The sequence below is a fragment of the Cyprinodon tularosa genome, unplaced genomic scaffold (assembly GCF_016077235.1).
Source record: "Cyprinodon tularosa strain WSP-4 unplaced genomic scaffold, ASM1607723v1 ctg129, whole genome shotgun sequence".
Lineage (NCBI taxonomy): Eukaryota > Metazoa > Chordata > Actinopteri > Cyprinodontiformes > Cyprinodontidae > Cyprinodon > Cyprinodon tularosa.
This window is the reverse complement of record NW_024038103.1, coordinates 688,671-709,071: the sequence shown is the minus strand read 5'-3', so window position 1 is coordinate 709,071 and position 20,401 is coordinate 688,671. Positions and strand designations below refer to the sequence as shown.

Sequence of the window (20,401 nt, the reverse complement as noted above, 5' to 3'; positions counted from 1 at the left end):
TGCAGCTCTATTTCCAGCTAAAGAGGGATCTACAAAGTAATAACCTAGTGACTGAATCCAAGTGCACAGCCAAATTTTAAATATCTATTTGTATTTTTTAATGACATAATCTCCAATCGCAATAGTGCTTGTACAGTCTAGTTATCTCTTTCCACTTCATAATTAATTTTTTGACTGAAAGTGGTTGTGATATGACAAAATATTGTCAAATTCAGGTAAAATGAATAATTTCCAAAATTTCACAAATCGAATCATTCTATCCATATTTAACACGTTTAACATACACTTTAAAACATGTTGCTTTAATTTCACTTATTCAGATGTTTGAGTCTGTTGTTTTTTGTTTGTTTACCTTGTATTTATAACTATGATGTGTTTTTGTTATTCTTTATCAATTAAGAACCACTTATACACATTGGGGACCATCATTAGCCTGCAACATTTAGGGAAAAAAGGCTCAATTTGCAGATTAGTTAATTGAAAGGGAATGCAATATTTATTTATTTAGACAGCGTGGCAGAACAGGTGGTAGCCATGTGAGCTTGCAGCAAATAGTTCCTTGCTTGAAATCCTGATGACTGCTTTTTTGCATAATTTTCATGTCATGTTCGGTTATGCATGGAAATTAAATTTATGTCAATATTTAGATGTTTTAAATAGATCCTGTGGTAAATTGAGGATATCTCCTGGGTATGCCTGGCAGCCAACACATATGTTTTTTCCCCCCGGTGAATTTAATTATGGAAAACAAAAGGTCTAACAGTGTTAACAGATTCATTAAGTCAATTACTGCAGAATAATTATGTTATTCAGTTGGTCATACTGAAGATTCTCCTAATGGCATGTCTTTCTATCAGAGAATGGCTTTGTGGAGTTGAAGCCTGCCCGGCAGCAAAACATTTCAGCCAAGCTTCAGGACAATGTGGAACTAAGAGTGGACATCACAGCCTACCCTCCCCCTAAGATTCGCTGGACCAAAGATGGGACCACCATCAAGGAAGAAAAAGCTATCGTCTTTAGACAGGAGCATGAAATAAGGTAAAAGATCCATTCCAAGCATTCAGCTGAGCCATAATTCTAGAGCACATGCAACAAAGCTAGAGATGAGGTTCCCTGTAGCATGTTGGATTCAAACATCAAGCTCCTGTCAGTCAGCACACAATGAGACGTCCTCAGAGGGAAATGCAATACTCTCTAGAGGGAAGAACTTTGTCTGTCAACACGCCAAAACCATCAACAACGGATACCTGTCACAACTCCCCCCTAATGCTTTTCAGACAAATTGCCCACAGGGCTGTGCTTTTCACATGTTGCAAAAAAAAGAAATGATTTTGTTAATGTATTCATCACAGCAAATAAAGGAAACAAAACAGCTACCCAGTGGATAAACAATAGAAATACTAGATAGGAAAAACGCATTTTCATTCTAATGTATTCCCTTATAAAACATGAGGTTGCAAAACAGCCTCTGGTGATGAATGAAGAAACATACAATCTAGACTAAATGGTCTCTGGTTTCACTTGTTCTGAACTACAGTTTTGATGCAGTTCCTACAGTATAAACATCAATTGTGGTCATTACCGGTATTGCACATTAAGGTTGCTAAGATAATACATTAAACCAGTTAGAGAAAGAGCATAGAAATGAACTATTATGCATTCTTATACAGTAATTCCTAAATAATGTATACTTATAAAAGATTGAGATTTGGAATAATTTTTATCTGACCAATATAATGAGAAATGATGCAGACATCTGAAAAACATTCATGTGAAAAGGGTTTGTTTGTAAAAAAAAAATTTGTTTTTATCTCTAAATCTGTGAATCTGTTTTTAATCTACATTAATTTAGAATATCATGTAATATGATTTATACTCTTCTCAATGATTAACTGGAAAATCTTTACTGACAACACAGTGTTCAAATCCTTCTGATAACCAATAGGCCATCACTCTCCACTTAGTTTATGTTTAGTGATGAGCTCCAAGTCTTTTGGGTTGGAAGGCCACCCTGCCATCACCATAATCATTAGCTTTATTCAAAGGTTTTCTGCCTAATGCCAGTCAGGTTTCTGGTTTGGCATGTCCAAAATGGAAATGTTATTCACAGTCAAACTGAACATGGTGTGAAAATGGTCCAGGGCTAAATCATATGTTAATGTAGTGAGAATGTAGTCATGTTTTCGTTTTAAAGGATCCATATTTAGCTTGTCAGTTTTAATTATCACAGTGAAAAAAGGAGGGCTGATGAGATTATGTCATCGTCATCGTTGACAAAAAACAACACTGTGTGGATGAAATGTCATGTATTTCATACAGAATTAAAGTGGTTGGCAGGACATTGCAGAAAAAGAAAATCCCTCACATTTAGTTACTAAAACAAACTTTTTGTTTTGCTCATGCTTTTCTTGCTTCAGGTATGTGACCATTCTCACCATGGTGAGGGTGAGGGCCGAGCAGAAAGGCCTCTACACGGCCATCATATTCAATGGAGACGACACAAAGGAGGTTGTGTTTGACCTGGAAGTCCAAGGTGTGAAGATGTTCAAAACAATGTTTTTTGTTTGCATTTATAAATGTATTTAAAACCTGGGATTCAAATCAGGTTTTGGAGTTCAGTTTACTTCATGTTTAATGACTGCTATGCCCCTCGCTGCGTAGTTCCTGCTCGGATTAAAGAGCTGACCGACCACCATCTCCCAGGGTTGAAAGACGTGGTGACCTGCACCGCTGAGGGCTATCCGACCCCGACCATTTACTGGTACAGCTGTGACAGCATGCTCAAGTGAGTCACATATCATTTCTACTCTCTGAAATACCACACACGAACACTAGAGGGCTGACCTTACAAACTTATTCACTTCAAAACATCTGCTTTGACTTTAGGGCTTTGTTAATGCAGGTGGTTGGGTGTCTGTGGCTCCCTCTTTAGGTGCAACGAAACAGCTGAATTGCATCCTCTGAAGCCGCAGCCGGAGGAGCTGAGCATCCAAACCAATGTCAGCTATATCAAGGCCCGGGAAGTCAGCCGCGTAAGCAGCCAGGTGATTTTCCACAAGCCCCAGCAGGTCACAGTTCGCTGTGAGGTACTCAACCAAGCCGGAGATGACGGAAGGAACATCAAACTGGTGCACAGCAGTAGGTTTCTTGGAGAATGTTTCTTTTTTCTTTTTTTTTCTTTTTTTACAGGATACATTAATGTCTGTTTTTCAGTATACATCTTTACCACTGTGCTTCATAATGAGGTTATACCCAAAAGTATTTATATATAATAAACAAATATTGATCTTTAAAGACACAAGTCCATATATAAATAATTATTGCCTTCATCAAGACATTTTTTTCTTCCATACATTTTTTTTTTTTTTTTTTTTTTGTTTCAGCCTGGTTCTCCCAGGTGGCAGTACTGGCTGCTGTCCTGGCCTTAGTGGTCATTTTCATGTTGTCTATCATCATCCTCATTGCTGTATGGAGGAAGGTATGAAAATCATAACTGCATTAATACTCTTTCTCCTAGTCTGAATTTCAAAAAAGAATATTGTAAGAAATTGTAGTTTATTGACAATTTCCTTGCCTTCTGAACATTTTTTTTTTGTTTGTTTGTTTTTTTCCAGAAACCTCGCTATGAGATCAGATGGAAGGTCATAGAATCCGTTAGCCAGGATGGACATGAGTATATTTATGTGGATCCCATCCACCTGCCCTATGACCTGGCCTGGGAGATGCCCAGAGAAAACCTGGTGTTGGGTGAGTCATCTTAATGATGGATGGATGGATGGATGGATGGATGGATGGATGGATGGATGGATGGATGGATGGATGGATGGATGGATGGGAATCTGTGCTTCATGGTGTTGATTACAGAATCATCTGTTGAGTAATCTTTATATATCAGCAATGCTCCAGAATTATGTTTTCGCACAAGGCCAGCTGTTACTGGTTCTGACAATGCAACACTGCAGATCAACTAAAATGCACCACCCTTATTGGGAGACATGGTGGTTGTAACATCATGCTGTCGGTAGTCAGGGTTAATAAAATAATGCATGGAGTTAGATAAACAACAATTTTAGATGTAGACTAGTTACATGCTGACATTAGACTGGGATGAAGGTTCACCTTCAACCAGAGAGCCACTTCAATGGTTTAGACCAAAGCATTATTCTATATTGGAGATTAATTTGAAGTCAAAATCTCCAAGTCCAAGTCCAATCTGTCTGGTCTGTTACTGTTTATACTTTTGCAAGTTATTATAACTGCAAGTATTACAAACCGACTGAGTTACGACCTTTGAGCTTATTCGTCATCTAAGCAGCAAGATTTAAACTATTTGAACACCCTAGGCTTTTTTTTTTTTTTTAACAATGAAGAAAAAAAAATCTTGGAAAATAGTGGAGGAGTTTCTAAAATCTATTTCGTAATCTTGAACTGCACAAATAAAAAGCATGCTTCTTTTGTCCATATGTTATTTACGCCCTCTTGTGGTATGCGGTCCATGCCTTTGTATTAGATTGTAATCCAACTCTGGATGAGTTCAAGGTGAAGATAAAAATGTAAAAAAAATCCCCCATTTTGATATTTACTCACCAATATATTTTAAAAACAGTCAAAGTCAATCATTTATTTGATGATTCAACTGTAGAATTGTTCATATTTGTCAATATGATTAAAATACAAAGGTAATGTTTCTTATATAGGGTTAATCAATATACTAATGAGTTAAACTGCTAAGAAAACTTAACAAATAAAACTTCCATACCTTTTTGTCTAGCTTTCCTCCTGCTGTTTTTCCTCCTTTACCCCTGATGAAAACAGACACTTTAAACTGGAAATTACCCTCATAGGCTTTTGTACTGCAGGTGCTTTGGGTTGTCAGCACACAGTCAGCTGCAGAATACATAATAAAGCTTTTTAAACCTGCCCCACTGGCAACAGTCCATATTCGCTTCTTAACTTCTTGTCTTCATGGCAACATTTTTTTCTGAGCCACTAAGCAGAAAACATCTGATGGCTGCTCAGTTAGACCTCCACTTAGATAAAAATCCCTTCTTATATGCCATAAACTCTTTTTAAAATCAAAACTTTTTTGACTTATAGGGGAGTGTTAATTTTTCTGTTATAATAAATACGGGTTTTTTTGTGTTATGGTTAATTTTTTGGTCTATTGTGTGCTCCATTTACTCTGTGTCCCATTGAACTTTTCTTTGTGTTTTCAGGTCGCACTCTTGGATCAGGGGCTTTTGGCAGGGTGGTCGAGGCAACTGCGTACGGTCTCACACATTCCCACTCCAGCACAAAGGTGGCGGTGAAAATGCTCAAATGTAAGACACACAAAGTCTAAAAGAAGAAAAAAACCATCTGCGTAGTTTCTATTAACAAAATAAGGAGACCCCTGCTTGGCTGTCAGATAAAGTGACACCAGCAAAGTGTTCCTGTGAGCTCTTAGAGATCTGTGTGCCTGCTGAGCTTCAGTTTGGGTGCCAGCCTCATTTAGGTTGCAACTCGCAGGTCTTTGTGGCTGTTTGGCAAAAACACAGCATCTCCTGTTGTCTCTGGGCTCTCGCTTTGTATATCTCACACTGTTCTACCTTTAAGCAAGTTTTTTCTCCTGTTTCCTCTCTGCTCTCATCCAGCCTCAGCCAGGAGGAGTGAGACGCAGGCGCTGATGTCTGAGCTGAAGATCATGAGTCACCTTGGGCCTCATCTCAACATAGTCAACCTGCTCGGAGCGTGCACCAAACACGGTTAGATCTACACTGACAACTTCGCTAATAAATTGACACAATACTAATTGTTTGGCAAAGGTTTCATATTATGAGTTGCTCACAGTTATAAAGGTATTAACGTATATGTATATGTAGTTATAAAAAATCAGAGGATTACATTACTGTTTTGAACAACTTTATATATACACGTGGATAAAATTGTTGGTACCCCTTGTTTAATGAAACTTAACATAAAACAAAAGAAGGGAAGGAAAGAGTAGTCTCAGGAGATTAGAAAGAAAACTATAGACAAGCATGTTAAATGTAAAGACTAATAGACCATCTACAAGCAGCTTGATGTTCCTGTTACTACAGTTGCAAATATCATTCAGATATTTAAGATCCACAGGACTGTAGCAAACCTACCTGGATGTGGCTGCAGGAAGAAAAGTGATGATAAATCACAGAGATGGATAACACAAATGGTAACAAAAGAGCCCAGAAAAAACTTTTAGAGATATTAAAGGTGAACTTCAACCTGAAGAAACATCAGTGTCAGATTCAACCATGTTTTTGTTTAAGCCAAAGTGGCCTTAATGGGAGATGGATACCATTGTTCAAAACATATCATTACAAAGCCAGGCAGGAAAATGTGCCAAAATAAATGATGACAAGCCACGAAGCTTCTAGGAGAACAAAAATTATGTTTTTGCCAAGACACATCAGCTCTATGTTAACCAGAGATGGGAAGTAACGAAGTACAAATACTTTGTTACTGTACTCAAGTAGATTTTTCTGATATTTTTACTTTACTACTTATTTTTATGGCGACTTTTTACTTCTACTCCTTACATTTTTACACAAATATCTGTACTTTCTACTCCTTACATTTTAAAAAATTGTCTCGTTACTTTAGTTTTGAATCATTTCAATGGAGTTACCGTTATTATTTTTCACGTCATCAATACCAAATTCAATCTAAGTGGATGGGAATCTACGTTGCATTTGACGCACCACTACAAGATGAATCGACAGATTCGGCGGTATTCATTGGCGGCAAATCATTGCAGCTTGGTGGCGGTGGCGTTAGCATAGTAGCATGGACGACGAGATGATTGAAAATGAACACAACGGAGATCTAGTCCTATTGGCAGACATCCATTTAAAATGTAGGCAACGGCATGAAAAAAGTGGTTTCTACTTTTACTTTTATACTTTAAGTAAATTTACAAGCCTGTACTTTGTTACTTTTACTTGAGTAAAGAAGTTTAATCAGTACTTCCACTTTTACCAGAGTATTTTTTAACACAAGTATCTGTACTTTTACTCAAGTACGGAAAGTGAGTACTTTTGCCATCTCTGATGTTAACAGACAGAAAAATGAAAAATATTTAAGAACACTGTTCCTAATGGGAAAAACTGAGAAGACTCAGTTATGTTCTGGGGCTCCTTTGCTTCATCTGGCACAGAGTGCATTGAATCTCGGCAGGGTTCAATTAAATCTGAAGACTGTCAAGGGATTCTAGGGAGAAATGTGCTGCCCAGTGTTAATAAGCTTGGTCTGAGTTGCAGGTTATGGGTCTTTGAACAAGGTAATTACCCAAATCAAAAAAGCCAAAAACACCCAGGAAATAGAAAAACATTTGATTTCTACATTTCTGAGGTAGTCTTTCATGATCCCTGACTTAAATCATGTTTAGAATCTTTGGAAGGAGCTGAAACCTGCCATCTGGAAAAGCACCTATCAAACCTAAGACAACTGGAGCGGCTTTTTCATCAGGAGTGAGACTAAATACCTGCTGAGAGGAGCAAAAATCTCCTTAATAGTTACAGGAGATGTTTGATTACAGTAATTGCCTCAAAAAGTTGTGCAATAAAATATTAAGTTGAGGGTAATATCATTTTTGTCCAGTCCAACTTCTAAAAGGAAAGTGATTGTAAACTTATACTCACAGCTCTAAATGGATGGCTTAGATCAGTCCATATTTATTTGTAGGAATGGCCAAAATTCGAGCTATGAATCATATTAAGAATCAGAAGCATGACAGTTGGCATTCACAGACATTCTGCTTTTATTCTGACTGATATTGAGTATTTACTTAGCAGTTCTGAATAAAAAAAACAACCAATGCCACAGCTTTTAGATCATATTTTAAATGTCAAGTGCATTTATTGACATTCTACAATTACACACTGCTTTCTGTTTATGAACCACTTCCAATGAAAATCCATTGAAGCCTTTTAGTGTAAAGTTCACATAATGTGGAGTATTTTAATATTTTGGAAGGCATCATTACTGCTTGTAGAAGGATACACATATAAGGGGAGTGGCAGCTTAGTGATTAGGGCATAGAGCTTGGAATCCTGAGGTTCTGAGTTCGAGCCCCACTCCCACAGACTGCCGCTCTGGCTCTCTGAGCAAGACCTTTAACCCCTGATTGCACCCCATGATGGCAGCCCACTGCTCCCCAAGGGGATGGGTTAAATGAGGAGGTAAATTTCTCCAGTGTGAGATCAATAAAGTTCCATTTTTGTTTTCAAATATACCTGTTTTAAGGCTTTGGTTAAAAATAAAAATGAAAAGTTAATTTGCAAAAACAGATACATGGTATCTTTGAAAGAAATTTGCTAAGGCATGTAATTTACTTTTCCTATGGTGCTGCTAATAAAAAGTATGTTTTTCTGCAAATTAACTCTTCAAATACTGAAAAAATACTTTGGACTGATAAATGCTAAATATATTTATTAATAATAATAAAAAAAAACTGAAAGAAATCTTCTTCTGCATCACAGGTCCTCTTTACCTGGTTACGGAGTACTGTCGTTATGGTGACCTAGTGGACTACCTGCATAGGAACAAGCACACCTTCCTCCATTACTATGCTGAGAAAAACCAGGACAGCGGCTGCATCATCTCCAGAGGAAGCACTCCTCTCAGCCAGAGAAAAGGGTGAGAGGAGCAGAGAAAATGTATTCAGAGCTACTCTGGAGTCACTGCTTGACTATCCATAAAGTTCTGCCATTGCAATTGTCCAAGACATATCAATACATTTTCCGCTTATTCCGTGACTGCAATTGTAACAGATTTTCTTGCACGCAAAGGGGGGGTGGGGGTAGGGGGTGGAGGGGTCTGCAAATAAGGTCATTTGGTCACTTGACTAATTTGGTGTCTACACATTATCTTTGTGCCCTCAGTTATGTGTCCTTTGGAAGCGAAAGCGATGGCGGGTACATGGACATGAGCAAAGACGAGCCTTCAATCTACGTGCCAATGCAGGAGCAACTGGACACCATCAAGTATGCAGACATTCAGCCATCTCCGTACGAATCCCCCTATCAGCAAGACCTCTACCAGGAACAAGGTGTGACTTCATCCCATACATGATTTCATTCAAGGAACTCTGGAGAGTATACTGTAGGAAATTATCAATTTTCCAGTTTCACAAAAGCAGAAGAGCATAAAGAATAACACATAATGGGGACAAAGAAAAGTGAAAAATTAGATAAATTACTTTGAAGAATATGAAATGGAGGCATCCAGTGACTTCCGCCTGCTTGTCATAGTCAAGGAATTTTATATTTATGCGTTAAGCAATGCAGCTAATTTTGGACCATATATACAAAGAGTAAAACAATCATAGAACCACATGAGCACCACATCATACACCACATTATATCACTGGACATCCCCATAATAGATCCAGTAACAAGTCCCCTTCTTTGATCTCCTCTTGATTATCCTGCTATGTTTCTCCTTAAGGTGGAGGCAGACTAGATCTGGTGATTAGCGACTCCCCCAACCTCACCTACGATGACCTGCTGGGCTTCAGCTACCAGGTGGCAAAAGGAATGGACTTCCTGGCTTCAAAGAATGTAGGATGTTGATCCTGATGATTTCAATGAAATTTTGAAAGTAAGGTCTGAAACCTGACCTGCTTTCAGATCAATGATAATTAAGAATTCATTAACTGATATTTCCATCACAGTGTGTCCATCGTGACCTGGCTGCCAGGAATGTATTAATCTGTGAAGGCAAGCTGGTGAAGATCTGCGACTTTGGCCTGGCCAGAGACATCATGCATGATTCCAACTACATCTCTAAAGGCAGCGTAAGTTGAAAATCATTGCTTTCTGCAATGTTTATTATTAGTGATGCAACAATCAGGCTTTTTCTTGAAGAATTGCTGAAGACTCATCTGCCAAAACAACGATGTGGGGGATTGCTGTAGACTAAATGAAAGCAAATATCCCTTTTTATTTAGATAGTTGCTAACAACATATATTTACCGCATGCTCATCCAGAAGGAGAGTCTCCTGCAAGTCAGTGACTTCAATGCAATCAGATGGTTTTTCTTTGTTAGAAAACCAACCTGACTGTATGATCTGATTGAAATGCCTTTATAAAGTGCCTTGTGATGTGATTTCTGAATTGGCCCAATATAAATAAAGTGAATTGAATTGAATCAATTACCTCAATTAACTTAAGGTAATTGAATCAATACTTAAATAAGAAATGTTTTTTTGAAATTACAAATTGTTTAAATTAATCAAACACGTCAAAAAATGATATTAACAAGCTCAATTATATGAAGACTCCCCCACTCATACTTATTTTTTCTCTTAGCAGGTTGCACCTTAAAAAGTTGCTTTTTATAGCCATAAAGAATTTTCTTGTACAAATCTAGCTCAGGGTGTTTTGACCTCTCTTTGTAGAATTGGTTGACATTTCAGCTTAGACTAAAAATGTTTAATATGGTTAAGGTCAGGGTCATTCCAGAGACTCCATATTAGCATGCTTCACACTTTTTGGATGTGTGTTTGGAATCAATGTTCTATTAAACCACTAAGCCGGGCCTGGGTTTCAACCATCTGACCTAAAATGCCTCACAGTGTAGCAGTCGTGGAAACCACCAGTGGCTACCATGAAATACGTTTAGCTTCAACATAGTGAACTGAAAAGGTCCTTACAAAAAGAAACTCAAAAACCCTGTTTAAAATCTGTACCTGCAAGCTCCACATGGACAAACCAAATGCCTTTTTTAGAAAAGATTTAACATTCAGAGGAGACTAAACTATTTTTTTTCCCCAAGGGATAACGGTCATATTGAGGTTTTAAGGTTAAACTCTCAGAAGATAAAACACAGTAACAACTGTCAATTGCAAATATTGCACAGAAAATATATCTATTTTCTGTGCAATATTTAGATATTAGATCAAATAGATATGTAATTCTGAGAAAAATGAAAAACAGCAAACAACTATGTCCATGTTGACCCTGTCATATTTCACTAAAATGAAGTGTGTATCTCTGTGCTTTTTCTTCATTCAGACATTCCTGCCCCTGAAGTGGATGGCACCGGAAAGTATTTTCCACAATTTATACACCACCCTGAGCGATGTTTGGTCATATGGCATCCTTCTTTGGGAAATTTTCACTCTTGGTCAGTTTGAACTTTATACAGTGTAAATTTGCACGAGCAGAACATGCAGAAAGAAACAAATAGTAAAAATGTCTTTGCATTCTTTAACTTTACCTGCAAAAGTTCTAGTCAGATCTGGGGGGGTTTTCTGTAATCAGCAATACATAAAACTCTAAAAAAAAAAAAAAAAAAAAGAATGTACATAGATAACTATTTGTTTGAAAACTCATATGAGGACTAAATCTTATTAGTCATAGTCAAGCACTGAAATCCTCATTTCCTTGCTTATTGTAAGTTTTTTTTTTTTTTTCTTAAACACTCTTCCCATGAAGTCTTGAAGCCACTGTAAAAACAGAGAAGACTGTTAGATTGGTTAAAAACATGCTCACAATCTGATCTCTGTGAGTCTCTGTGAGATCTCTGATCTCTGTGAGTCCAAAAGAAAGATCTTCTGTGCTGTCATGTCTCAGTACGGCTTACAATGCACTTTTAGGATCCCCTTTTGCCAATCACTTTTGCCAGAAATCCAACTTTAAAATATATATATTTTTAAAACCTGTCTGAATCCAGCTTTCCTGTTTATATATATTAAACTGTCCCTGCAGGAGGAACCCCTTACCCTGACTTGCCCATGAATGAAATCTTCTACAGTGCTTTGAAGCGAGGCTACAGGATGGGCAAGCCTGCCCACGCCTCTGATGAAGTGTGAGTCCACTTATCATTGTGTTGTCCTAAAAATCCTCCTCTCCCTGATTGAAACCCTATTTTATTTTGTTGATGTTGCAGGTATGAGATCATGAAGAAGTGCTGGGATGAGAAATTTGAGAAGAGGCCTGAGTTCTCACTGCTGGTGCACAATGTCGGAAACATGCTGATGGACAGCTACAAAAAGGTATCATTTATACCTACGATTAAAGGGGAGACACTGCGCTTATAGTTAGTTTTACTATATAATATATTTACCAACAAAGGTTTTACATAATACATAGAGTAAAATATCAATATCTTTAACTTGATGGCATCTAGTTTCATTCATCTGTTGTTAAGAGTCTGTTTTATAGTCAGTATTTTAGTTCACATTCCATGGACAGAAAAAAAAAGTTTTCCATGGTCATTTTTTTCTATTCTAAACAAAACAGTCTGCTTTTTATTATGTGATTGTATTTTATTAGAGAGAGACCGAAAGAACCAAAAATACTGAAAAAAAAAAGAATTTTAAATGAAAGTTTAAAAGGTGATTTTTAGTTTAATTTCCCTGCAAATATCCAATCCAATCCACTTTATTTATATAGCGCGATTTAAAAAAAACACAAGTTTTCCAAAGTGCTGCACAAAAAGATAAAATAACTAAAATAAATAAAAGTAAATAAAATAAAATAAAATAAAAGCACTGCCCGCACAGGATAAAAATATGCATGTGTATACATAAAATCAACATGTGTACATAAAATCAACACTCTACATGGTGTCAAAAGCCAAAGAAAAGAGGTGGGTTTTATATGTCTTATCTTAGTGAAGAAGTATTTCTTTCAACGATCTACAAGGAAGATGTTCCTTGTAGTTTGTCACCAGGTTTTCTTACTTCTAAGGCCAATTACAGTCTACTCCTCTAAACTCAAACAAAATGACGACTGACTGCCAAAAGAAAAAGTTGATGGAATTTCTCATATATTTCTCAGAACAAATAGTGGATGTTCTGGAATTGGTTTCTGCCATAGTCTACAGTCTGGCAGTCATGCAGTGGTTATTATAGTGATAGACACTGCAAAGATAATTTAGTTTTTCTATCTTCTTCGTCATAATTTCCCAACACTCTTTACAAGATTCAGTGGCTCAGTCATGGAATATAATACATCTATTGTGAGCATCAAGGGCAATGAAAGTCTGACAAACAGGTCCGATATATTACTGGTATGCAGACTTCCCAAGCATGGCGCTTATTATCCTAAGTAATGCAATTAAACAATCCCTTGCACACAATAATAATTGCAATGCGATATACTGTTTGCCTCAACTGCAGCATTTAACAGGATTTCACATCATGTCTTCAGACACAAAGCAGAGCAAAGAGAAACAATTTTTTTTTTTTTCTATGAAATGCAGAAAATAAAAACAGGTAGACAAGACAACATGATCCAGTCCAGAGGGGAAAAAAAACTACAAAATCTGCAAAACCTCTACAGGCGTAAAATTCATGTAACAGAATGTAAATCCAATTATCTGAAGATGAAGTCTGTGTTTGTGTTCAAACTGATAAATCTGATGAAGAGAATTGCCTTTACATACCAGAAAGTTAAACCATGATTAATACCTAATGAGAGAAAATTGAGGTCTACTTAAAGAACATGTAGAGTTTTTTTAAACCAAATTCAACATACGAGGAAGACTGTTTGAAAAACACGAGCCTCACTGCAAACATCACTTTTAACGCTGCAGATCAAGTTAATCATTGAGGTTTAAGTCAGTTTTTAGAATTAGATTTTATCCTGCCAAGGAGCACAGAGTGTTTTTTTCTGGAAATTATATTCTCTAAATCTTACATCCAGGAACAAACTTGAATTTCAACTGATTTATTGTCTAAAAAATTAAAGCAGTTCCAAGTATAAAACTTTAATCTTTAAAATTGGTCTTTTAACTTTTACTGTGTGATATTTTTTAGTTAGCCCCTTTAAAGTTTGAGAACGGCACAACAAGCTTTATAGGGAGAAATAGAGAAATAAGATGAATTACTACATATTGATTAACATTTAATTACGCACTCGTGCATGAGGAGGGCATGCAAGATCCCTGCAGAAAGAACTTAGACCGAGAACTGAACCCAGGATCTTCTTGCCGCAAGGCAACAGCGCGACAAGCCAACGTCTTCTAAAACCCCATATTTATTTTCTCATAATAAGAAAAACTCATTAACTGTCAAAAGTAATTAATGTTAGGGTAGGAAGTCATCATTCATTTGTGTTAAAAACTGTTTGATATAATGTCTGGTCCTCTGGGCTCAATGTTAGCAGCCCTCTGTATTATGCACTAGCTTGGCTTATAAATTCATTCATTGATTGATTGACTTTATTAATCACTCAGTGGAGAAATGTATTCATTACAGCAGCTCAAATAGACAAGGAAGAAAAATGTGCCATAGAAAGAAAAAGTTGCATGGATATATATAGTATATATATATATATACAGTCCACATATTACTTTTTTTTATGGTATGATCATTATACCGGGTTATACATCATAAGATGAATAAAAGAAAAAAACATTTTAAATAAGTAAAAATGTGACATTTTAAGTATTTATCATCTTTCATTCTACATGCATTAAAAGTTGCATTAAATAAATAGCTTTCTTGATATGTTTCCCCCCTTTCCGAACAGAGATACAACCAAGTGAATGAAAACTTCCTGAAGAGTGACCACCCTGCAGTGGCTCGCACCAAACCTCGACTCTCCTCGCCCTTTCCAGTCACCAACCATGCCTTCAGATCTCCCTCTCCCGTTACCTATCCCCTCTCGGGAGAACACAACCAGAGCCCGAGGCCTGGAGACGGCTGGCGAGAGGCAGACGGACAGGAAGCCATACCCTCGTACAACGAGTACATCATTCCGCTCCCTGACTTAAAGCCTGAGGAAGTTTTCACTGAAGTGGCGTCGGAGAGCCCAGTGAGGTACGGACCCCCCTGCTGGAATTAAACACAGGCCGAGGAAGGGTTGGATGTGTATTTTTTCTCTTTTCACCACACACCCACTCATCCAGATGTGGAGCTCAGACAGTAGTTGCATTATGAAGGTGGATTCAGAGATGTGTTTTTACAGCTTGTACAAACACGGAGCCAAGCAACGGCTTTACATGACAAATACATTTTTTAGCCACACAGATTTACGCTGGTCTGTAATTTCCCCTTTAAATACAGTGGCTGTCATATCTTATTATGAATTTCAACTGGAGAACCTAAACAGAGATATTTAAACAAAGATGTAGGTCTGAACATGTTTTCAGTTTTGAATTATTTGGAATTTACTTTGCTTATAAAATGGATCATGAGATCTACCATCAACTGTGTGGTTTGGGTTTAAGGCTGTGGGCCTCATAACTGGAAAAAACACAGACAAAGATTTGGTCTAAGGCTGTATTTTTAATACAGCCTGGATTAGTTTGATATGACAGAATTAAGTCAAAATGTTTCTTGTTAATTAAACAGAATTAACAGGAAACTGTCTGCTCTATGAATTAAAGTAGAAAAGTCTAATGTGCAAACAGAAAAGATATTTCTGAGTAAAATATGTGTTTACAGGCTAAATGAATTAGTTTGGAGACAGACATGATCCTTTGCTTCCTCATTTTCGCAAATCTGTGGGAATGCTTGTGTTTTTCCGTATGTTGACTCAGAAAATCTTATCACTTCCTGTGGTCGGATAAATGTCTAAAGTCTTAATTAATTCTAATTACACATTTTGCTACTGACGATGTTAGATACAGTTGCCAAATTTTAGCACTGGACTCCCTTGTCTTTTAATTGGTTTATTCCAGCTAGCCCCATGAAGAACATTCTGATTTAGAGTTTAAAAGGGTGGATTGAAAAAAATAAAAATAAAATGTTTTCCAAGAGAAATGCACACTTCTATAAAGTCATTGAAATAATTTTTCTTTCAGCTCTTTGGTTCTGGAAGAAGAAGCCGACTCCACGTCTCAGGACACGGCTGAAACACTTCCAGAGGAGGACAGGGTGGAGGACACCAGTGAGAGAGACGCTCTGCTGGGCTCCAATGGGACGCCTGAGGTAGAAGACAGTTTCCTGTAGCTCCTGATTGGAACACCGAGGAAAACAGAGCCTCTTTCTGTAGGCTGAGAAGAAACCCGACTAAAACTGAAATGTAGCAAAGAGACTGACTGAGAAGTAATCTCTGTAGATTCACTGAGCTCTCAAAAAGTGATTCCTCATTTGAGAACTTTTCCATTCTCTATACAGTCATAACAAATATGGTACAATCTTTCTCTCTGTTTTGGAGGTTTGCCAGACAATGAATGAAGTCACATTCCTACACAATCAGTTTAACCAAAGTAGTGATGGTGTTTACTGTAGCTCCCAGCTCTGTCAGATAGCTAAAAGGCCTTAGGAAGATCAGAATGTGTTTTATTATCACCGTAACTTGTCTCTTTGACTATGTTTGAGGATATATGTAATTTTTAAGAAGCATTTTTTAGGTTTCCCATAGAAAACTGATGAACGACAATGTCAAAGAAAGACAACCTGTCTAAAACAGAGCAATGTCTCTCAGCAGTGATTAACACTAATTCTAAAATATGATCAGATATAGACAGGTTTTTATCAAATAACACTTTTATCTGTATCCTTTTTCTTATATTAGGTAATATCAGGAGCCTTATTCATTTTGTTTGTAAAGTTTAATTCATAGGATGTGAAATGCAGAAACCTTGGTGCACTGTATGAAAGTGAAATCTGTTTTTTGTCCTTTTACTTTGGTATTTAGTGTATTTTTATGCCTGAGATTTTATCTTTACCTGAGATTTCTTTGTCATTTTTTTGGCTCATTTTATAGTTTTGTAACAGATTTGCACTTTATTTAGAGAAAATTAGGATATTTGTATCAACGATATAAAATGACTCTGTGAATGTTAGAAAGAGCCACTACAGCATAATCTGGGATTATTAGATTGATCTAAATCCAATCTGATATCAGTAAAAACAGGGAAACACTCCAGCAGCATTTCACTGCCTTAGCACAAGGTGGCACACATGAGAGTCATTGTACTGACTTTTTAGTTATAGCTTTCATAGAGGGTTGCTTTAATGTATGGTGGATATAGTGTATTATATTCTTAAAATACCAGATTAATAAAGAACTTTAGAGCTTTTTTCAGCTTATTATTGAAAAATATCCATTATTCAACTAGAAAACAAGAGGAAAAGGAAATAAAAGAATAAAAGACTTAATGATCTGGTTGCATAAACTTAAGCACATTTAAACTCTGGAGACATGTTTATTTGTTTTCAATTTGAGCCGTCCAGCTTCAGGGATTCATCCCGGCCATTTTTCATAGAGTTGAGCTCTCCCAGTGCAGTTTGCGAGTTTGCATGCTTTAATTTAGAGAAAGGATACAAACAATTAAATTTATCTCTTTATAAAAAGTCATTTCAGGAGAAATCTAGGAGATATCCTATAATTAGAATAAAAGGCACAGAGACTGGTCATGGAGGCAAACAAGAGAGAAGAACATGTATTTCAAGTAAGCACTGGTTGCTTTTAACATGTGAAAACTCTGCTGTATTCTCTATATGTCTCCATATAATGACTTTGAAGTAGTTTGAGATAAGGCCTTTTTTACTTCAAAATGAAAACACATTAACCTGACTAGAATTTCCCAAAGCCTTGCTCTAGATTTACTGATGGCTTCTTGAAACCCAACCTAACCTTCTGGTCACAATTACATAAAGTAAGTGTCTTTTCACAAAAGAAAACAAACAAGCAAGAAAATTGATGAACATCATGCACACTATAAAACATAGTGGTGGCAGCATTATGTGCTGCGATTACATTTCTTGAAGCAAAGTTTTTCAGTTCAAATATAACATCTTAAAAAGTTCTAAACAGAGATTTTATTTCCCATCATAAATCCTTGCTAGATGGTAATAAAAAAATAGAAAAATGCAGAGAGACTTTAAAAATAAAAACTACAAATTAAGGATGTGTGACGATGACTAACAAAGAAGACTCCATACTGGCATAAAATCAGAAGATACTCAAAGTAATGCAACACCTATGCAACCAGGTTCTTAGGGGTCTTTTATTTTTATTTTCATTTTTTTTTTTGTGCTTCTTTGTGGATTATACAGAAGGTGGAAAAAGGGATAAAATATTTTTTCATGCCCTATTTTTTTGTGTGTGTCATAAAAGGATGGCATTTATACACTGGTGAGTAGAAACCATTAGATGACAAACCAATGTGCACATGTAAACCAAGTGTATCTTGTTGCTTTGTGTCACTTTTCTTTTATAGTTTTATAACTCTGTACTTTACATGGCCTTTAAAAAGAACACCTCCTTATTTCCTGACAGTGCAAAAGGCACACAATCACTCTGCCACAAGCTATATGGTACCAAAGCTCTTGTTAACTTTTATAAATGTATTTTTATATGTGTTGTTTTTTTATGCTGTAAATGTGTCAATAAATCAGTAATAGCACAATATTTTTGATTTTCTGGAGTCTTTAATGGGAAGTTAACAGCATTTGTCAATGGTCAAAAGAACACTGTAAATCAAGCTGGTTTTCTAAACAATATCTGGTATTCTGTCCACTCCATTTTTGCAATTTCTTAAAATTCCGGATCAGTTCATTTCCATAGAATGTTAAGAGATTTAGTGTTTAGGATTACTTTTGTGTCTTTTTTTGTTTCTTGTTATTGAATGCTAAATGTAATGGCTCAGAAAGTAGAACTCAGAATTCAGGAGAGAGCCTAGAAGGGTGCAGAGCTGACAGGAGATCAGATCCAAGCTGACGAAGGAAGGCAAGATAATCAACAGGGCAAAGTCAATAGAGAGATCAAGCCACGCTAGCTACCGTTCATTCATCCTCTCCGCTGAACTGCTGCTAGTTTTACTCACATGCCTGAAAGATGTCTATTGCTACTACAACAGATGATCTCGCTCTCGAAATGGAATGGAACGATTCAGATTAGCTAACCGAATGAATATAAGGAGTAGAGCGTAGCCGCCTGTGGCCCGGGCTTCCTGTCACAACTCCAGTCCGGCGCGCGGATGACATCATATACACTCCGCTTTGTTTTAAAAAAATATAACCGCGGATGTGTGGGGGAAAGTGATTCGCCTACATGTTATGAATGCTGACGTACCATAAGGAATAAATTGCGAACAGTTTAGTTTGTGCCTTCAACTTGTTGCCCATAGGAAGACTAGGAAGACTTACTTGGATATTACAAAACCGAATATCTTCAGAACAGCTCCAAATAACACAAAACTAATATGGGTGAGTAGAATATGATGTAATAACGTAAAATCAAGGGCCCAATGTAAAAAAACAGTGTTCCCCTTTAACGTAAAAAAAACATACAATTGTGTAGGAATAAACATAAAACATAAACACAAATATGTTGGCTTTTCAACAAATGTACTGTAAAAAGGAGAGCACAATCTAATGGAATTCGCATGGAAGAAAAAGCTTATTATGTGTTCCACATGTGAAAAATATACGATCACAAGTTCTAAATTAAAAGTTGAATGGAACATGGATTACATGAAGAAAATGCTTGATCATATGAGGAGAATGTGACCCACATGTGGAAAATGGATATCAAATGTGAAATTCATGGGAGTTTCATCTAAAAGATGGAAAATCCATGCGAACACATTGAATTTGTGTTTTTTCCTGTAAGCGAGGGTCAGGTAGGCTTGTTTCTCTGGTTTACATGTATTTTATGGATTTGGAGAAGACTTAACAGCCATGTCCCCTGAAGCATTGTATGTTGGGCTGCTTCAGGTGTAGGGGTTCTGGTGATGCTTTAAAGGCTATTATCAACCTTATATAAACAGGGCAAAAGTTTTGTCCATGTTCTTGGTACAAAGTACAGGTTGTTTGAAGTTGTTACCATATTTCCATTATTCTGTTTATGTTTTCAATTGATATGATTTTAATTTATTTGTACTTTCTAGTGGCCACAGTGTTTTCATCTTGGCGCTGATGACTGGTTTGATTACTCATTTCACTCTCCTGCTTATCCCTGCCCAGTTTTCATTACCTCTCATCTGATCCAACTGCTCCAGCCTCTATTTAACCAGCTTTCAACCAATCATCAGTGCTTGATCGTTCGAGCCCTTAGCGAGAGTTTTCGAGCATATCTAGTTGTTTCTGATGGCCTGATCCTTACCCGTTCTACCTCTGAACCTCTGATTCTCCCCGCTCCCTGATCTGTTTGTCTGACCTGTCTTTGGACTCCTGCTGGATTCTGCCTGTTTATCGACCCTGGAAGAGATTCCTGACACCGTCCTGGATTCCCCTTTGGTATCTCTTTAGATCTCTGATTTTCTAGCCCTGACTCCTGAGCATGTACTTAACACTGTCCTTGGCTTCGCCCTCTGGATTATCCTGCCTTCCTTGTCTGCTCGATTCTGCTCTCCTGCCTGTCCTCCGACCTCCGAGACTTCAGCGTCTAGGACTTTCTGGGCGGCACCTGCTGCATTTTTTTGGCAGCCGACCGCTTGGAACCAACCTCTTCCTCTAGGCTCGTACTGAACTATAAG

The 20,401-nt window shown here is 37.1% G+C and overlaps 1 protein-coding gene across 1 annotated transcript in view; it reads left to right on the top strand.

Annotated features, from left to right (window-relative positions):
• pdgfrb (platelet-derived growth factor receptor, beta polypeptide) overlaps positions 1 to 18,333 on the top strand; it is a 39,185-nt gene extending 20,852 nt beyond the window's left edge. Inside the window, exons 7-23 of the mRNA XM_038276920.1 lie at positions 858 to 1,038; positions 2,418 to 2,533; positions 2,662 to 2,785; positions 2,933 to 3,138; positions 3,384 to 3,478; positions 3,615 to 3,747; positions 5,217 to 5,321; positions 5,634 to 5,744; positions 8,499 to 8,655; positions 8,901 to 9,067; positions 9,466 to 9,578; positions 9,692 to 9,814; positions 11,035 to 11,146; positions 11,731 to 11,830; positions 11,912 to 12,017; positions 14,500 to 14,789; positions 15,776 to 18,333. Of these exons, the coding sequence (XP_038132848.1) occupies positions 858 to 1,038; positions 2,418 to 2,533; positions 2,662 to 2,785; positions 2,933 to 3,138; positions 3,384 to 3,478; positions 3,615 to 3,747; positions 5,217 to 5,321; positions 5,634 to 5,744; positions 8,499 to 8,655; positions 8,901 to 9,067; positions 9,466 to 9,578; positions 9,692 to 9,814; positions 11,035 to 11,146; positions 11,731 to 11,830; positions 11,912 to 12,017; positions 14,500 to 14,789; positions 15,776 to 15,923 (2,387 nt within the window). The 3' untranslated portion in view covers positions 15,924 to 18,333. The remainder of the gene's footprint in view (positions 1 to 857; positions 1,039 to 2,417; positions 2,534 to 2,661; positions 2,786 to 2,932; positions 3,139 to 3,383; positions 3,479 to 3,614; positions 3,748 to 5,216; positions 5,322 to 5,633; positions 5,745 to 8,498; positions 8,656 to 8,900; positions 9,068 to 9,465; positions 9,579 to 9,691; positions 9,815 to 11,034; positions 11,147 to 11,730; positions 11,831 to 11,911; positions 12,018 to 14,499; positions 14,790 to 15,775) is intronic.
• Positions 18,334 to 20,401: the final 2,068 nt, after the last annotated feature.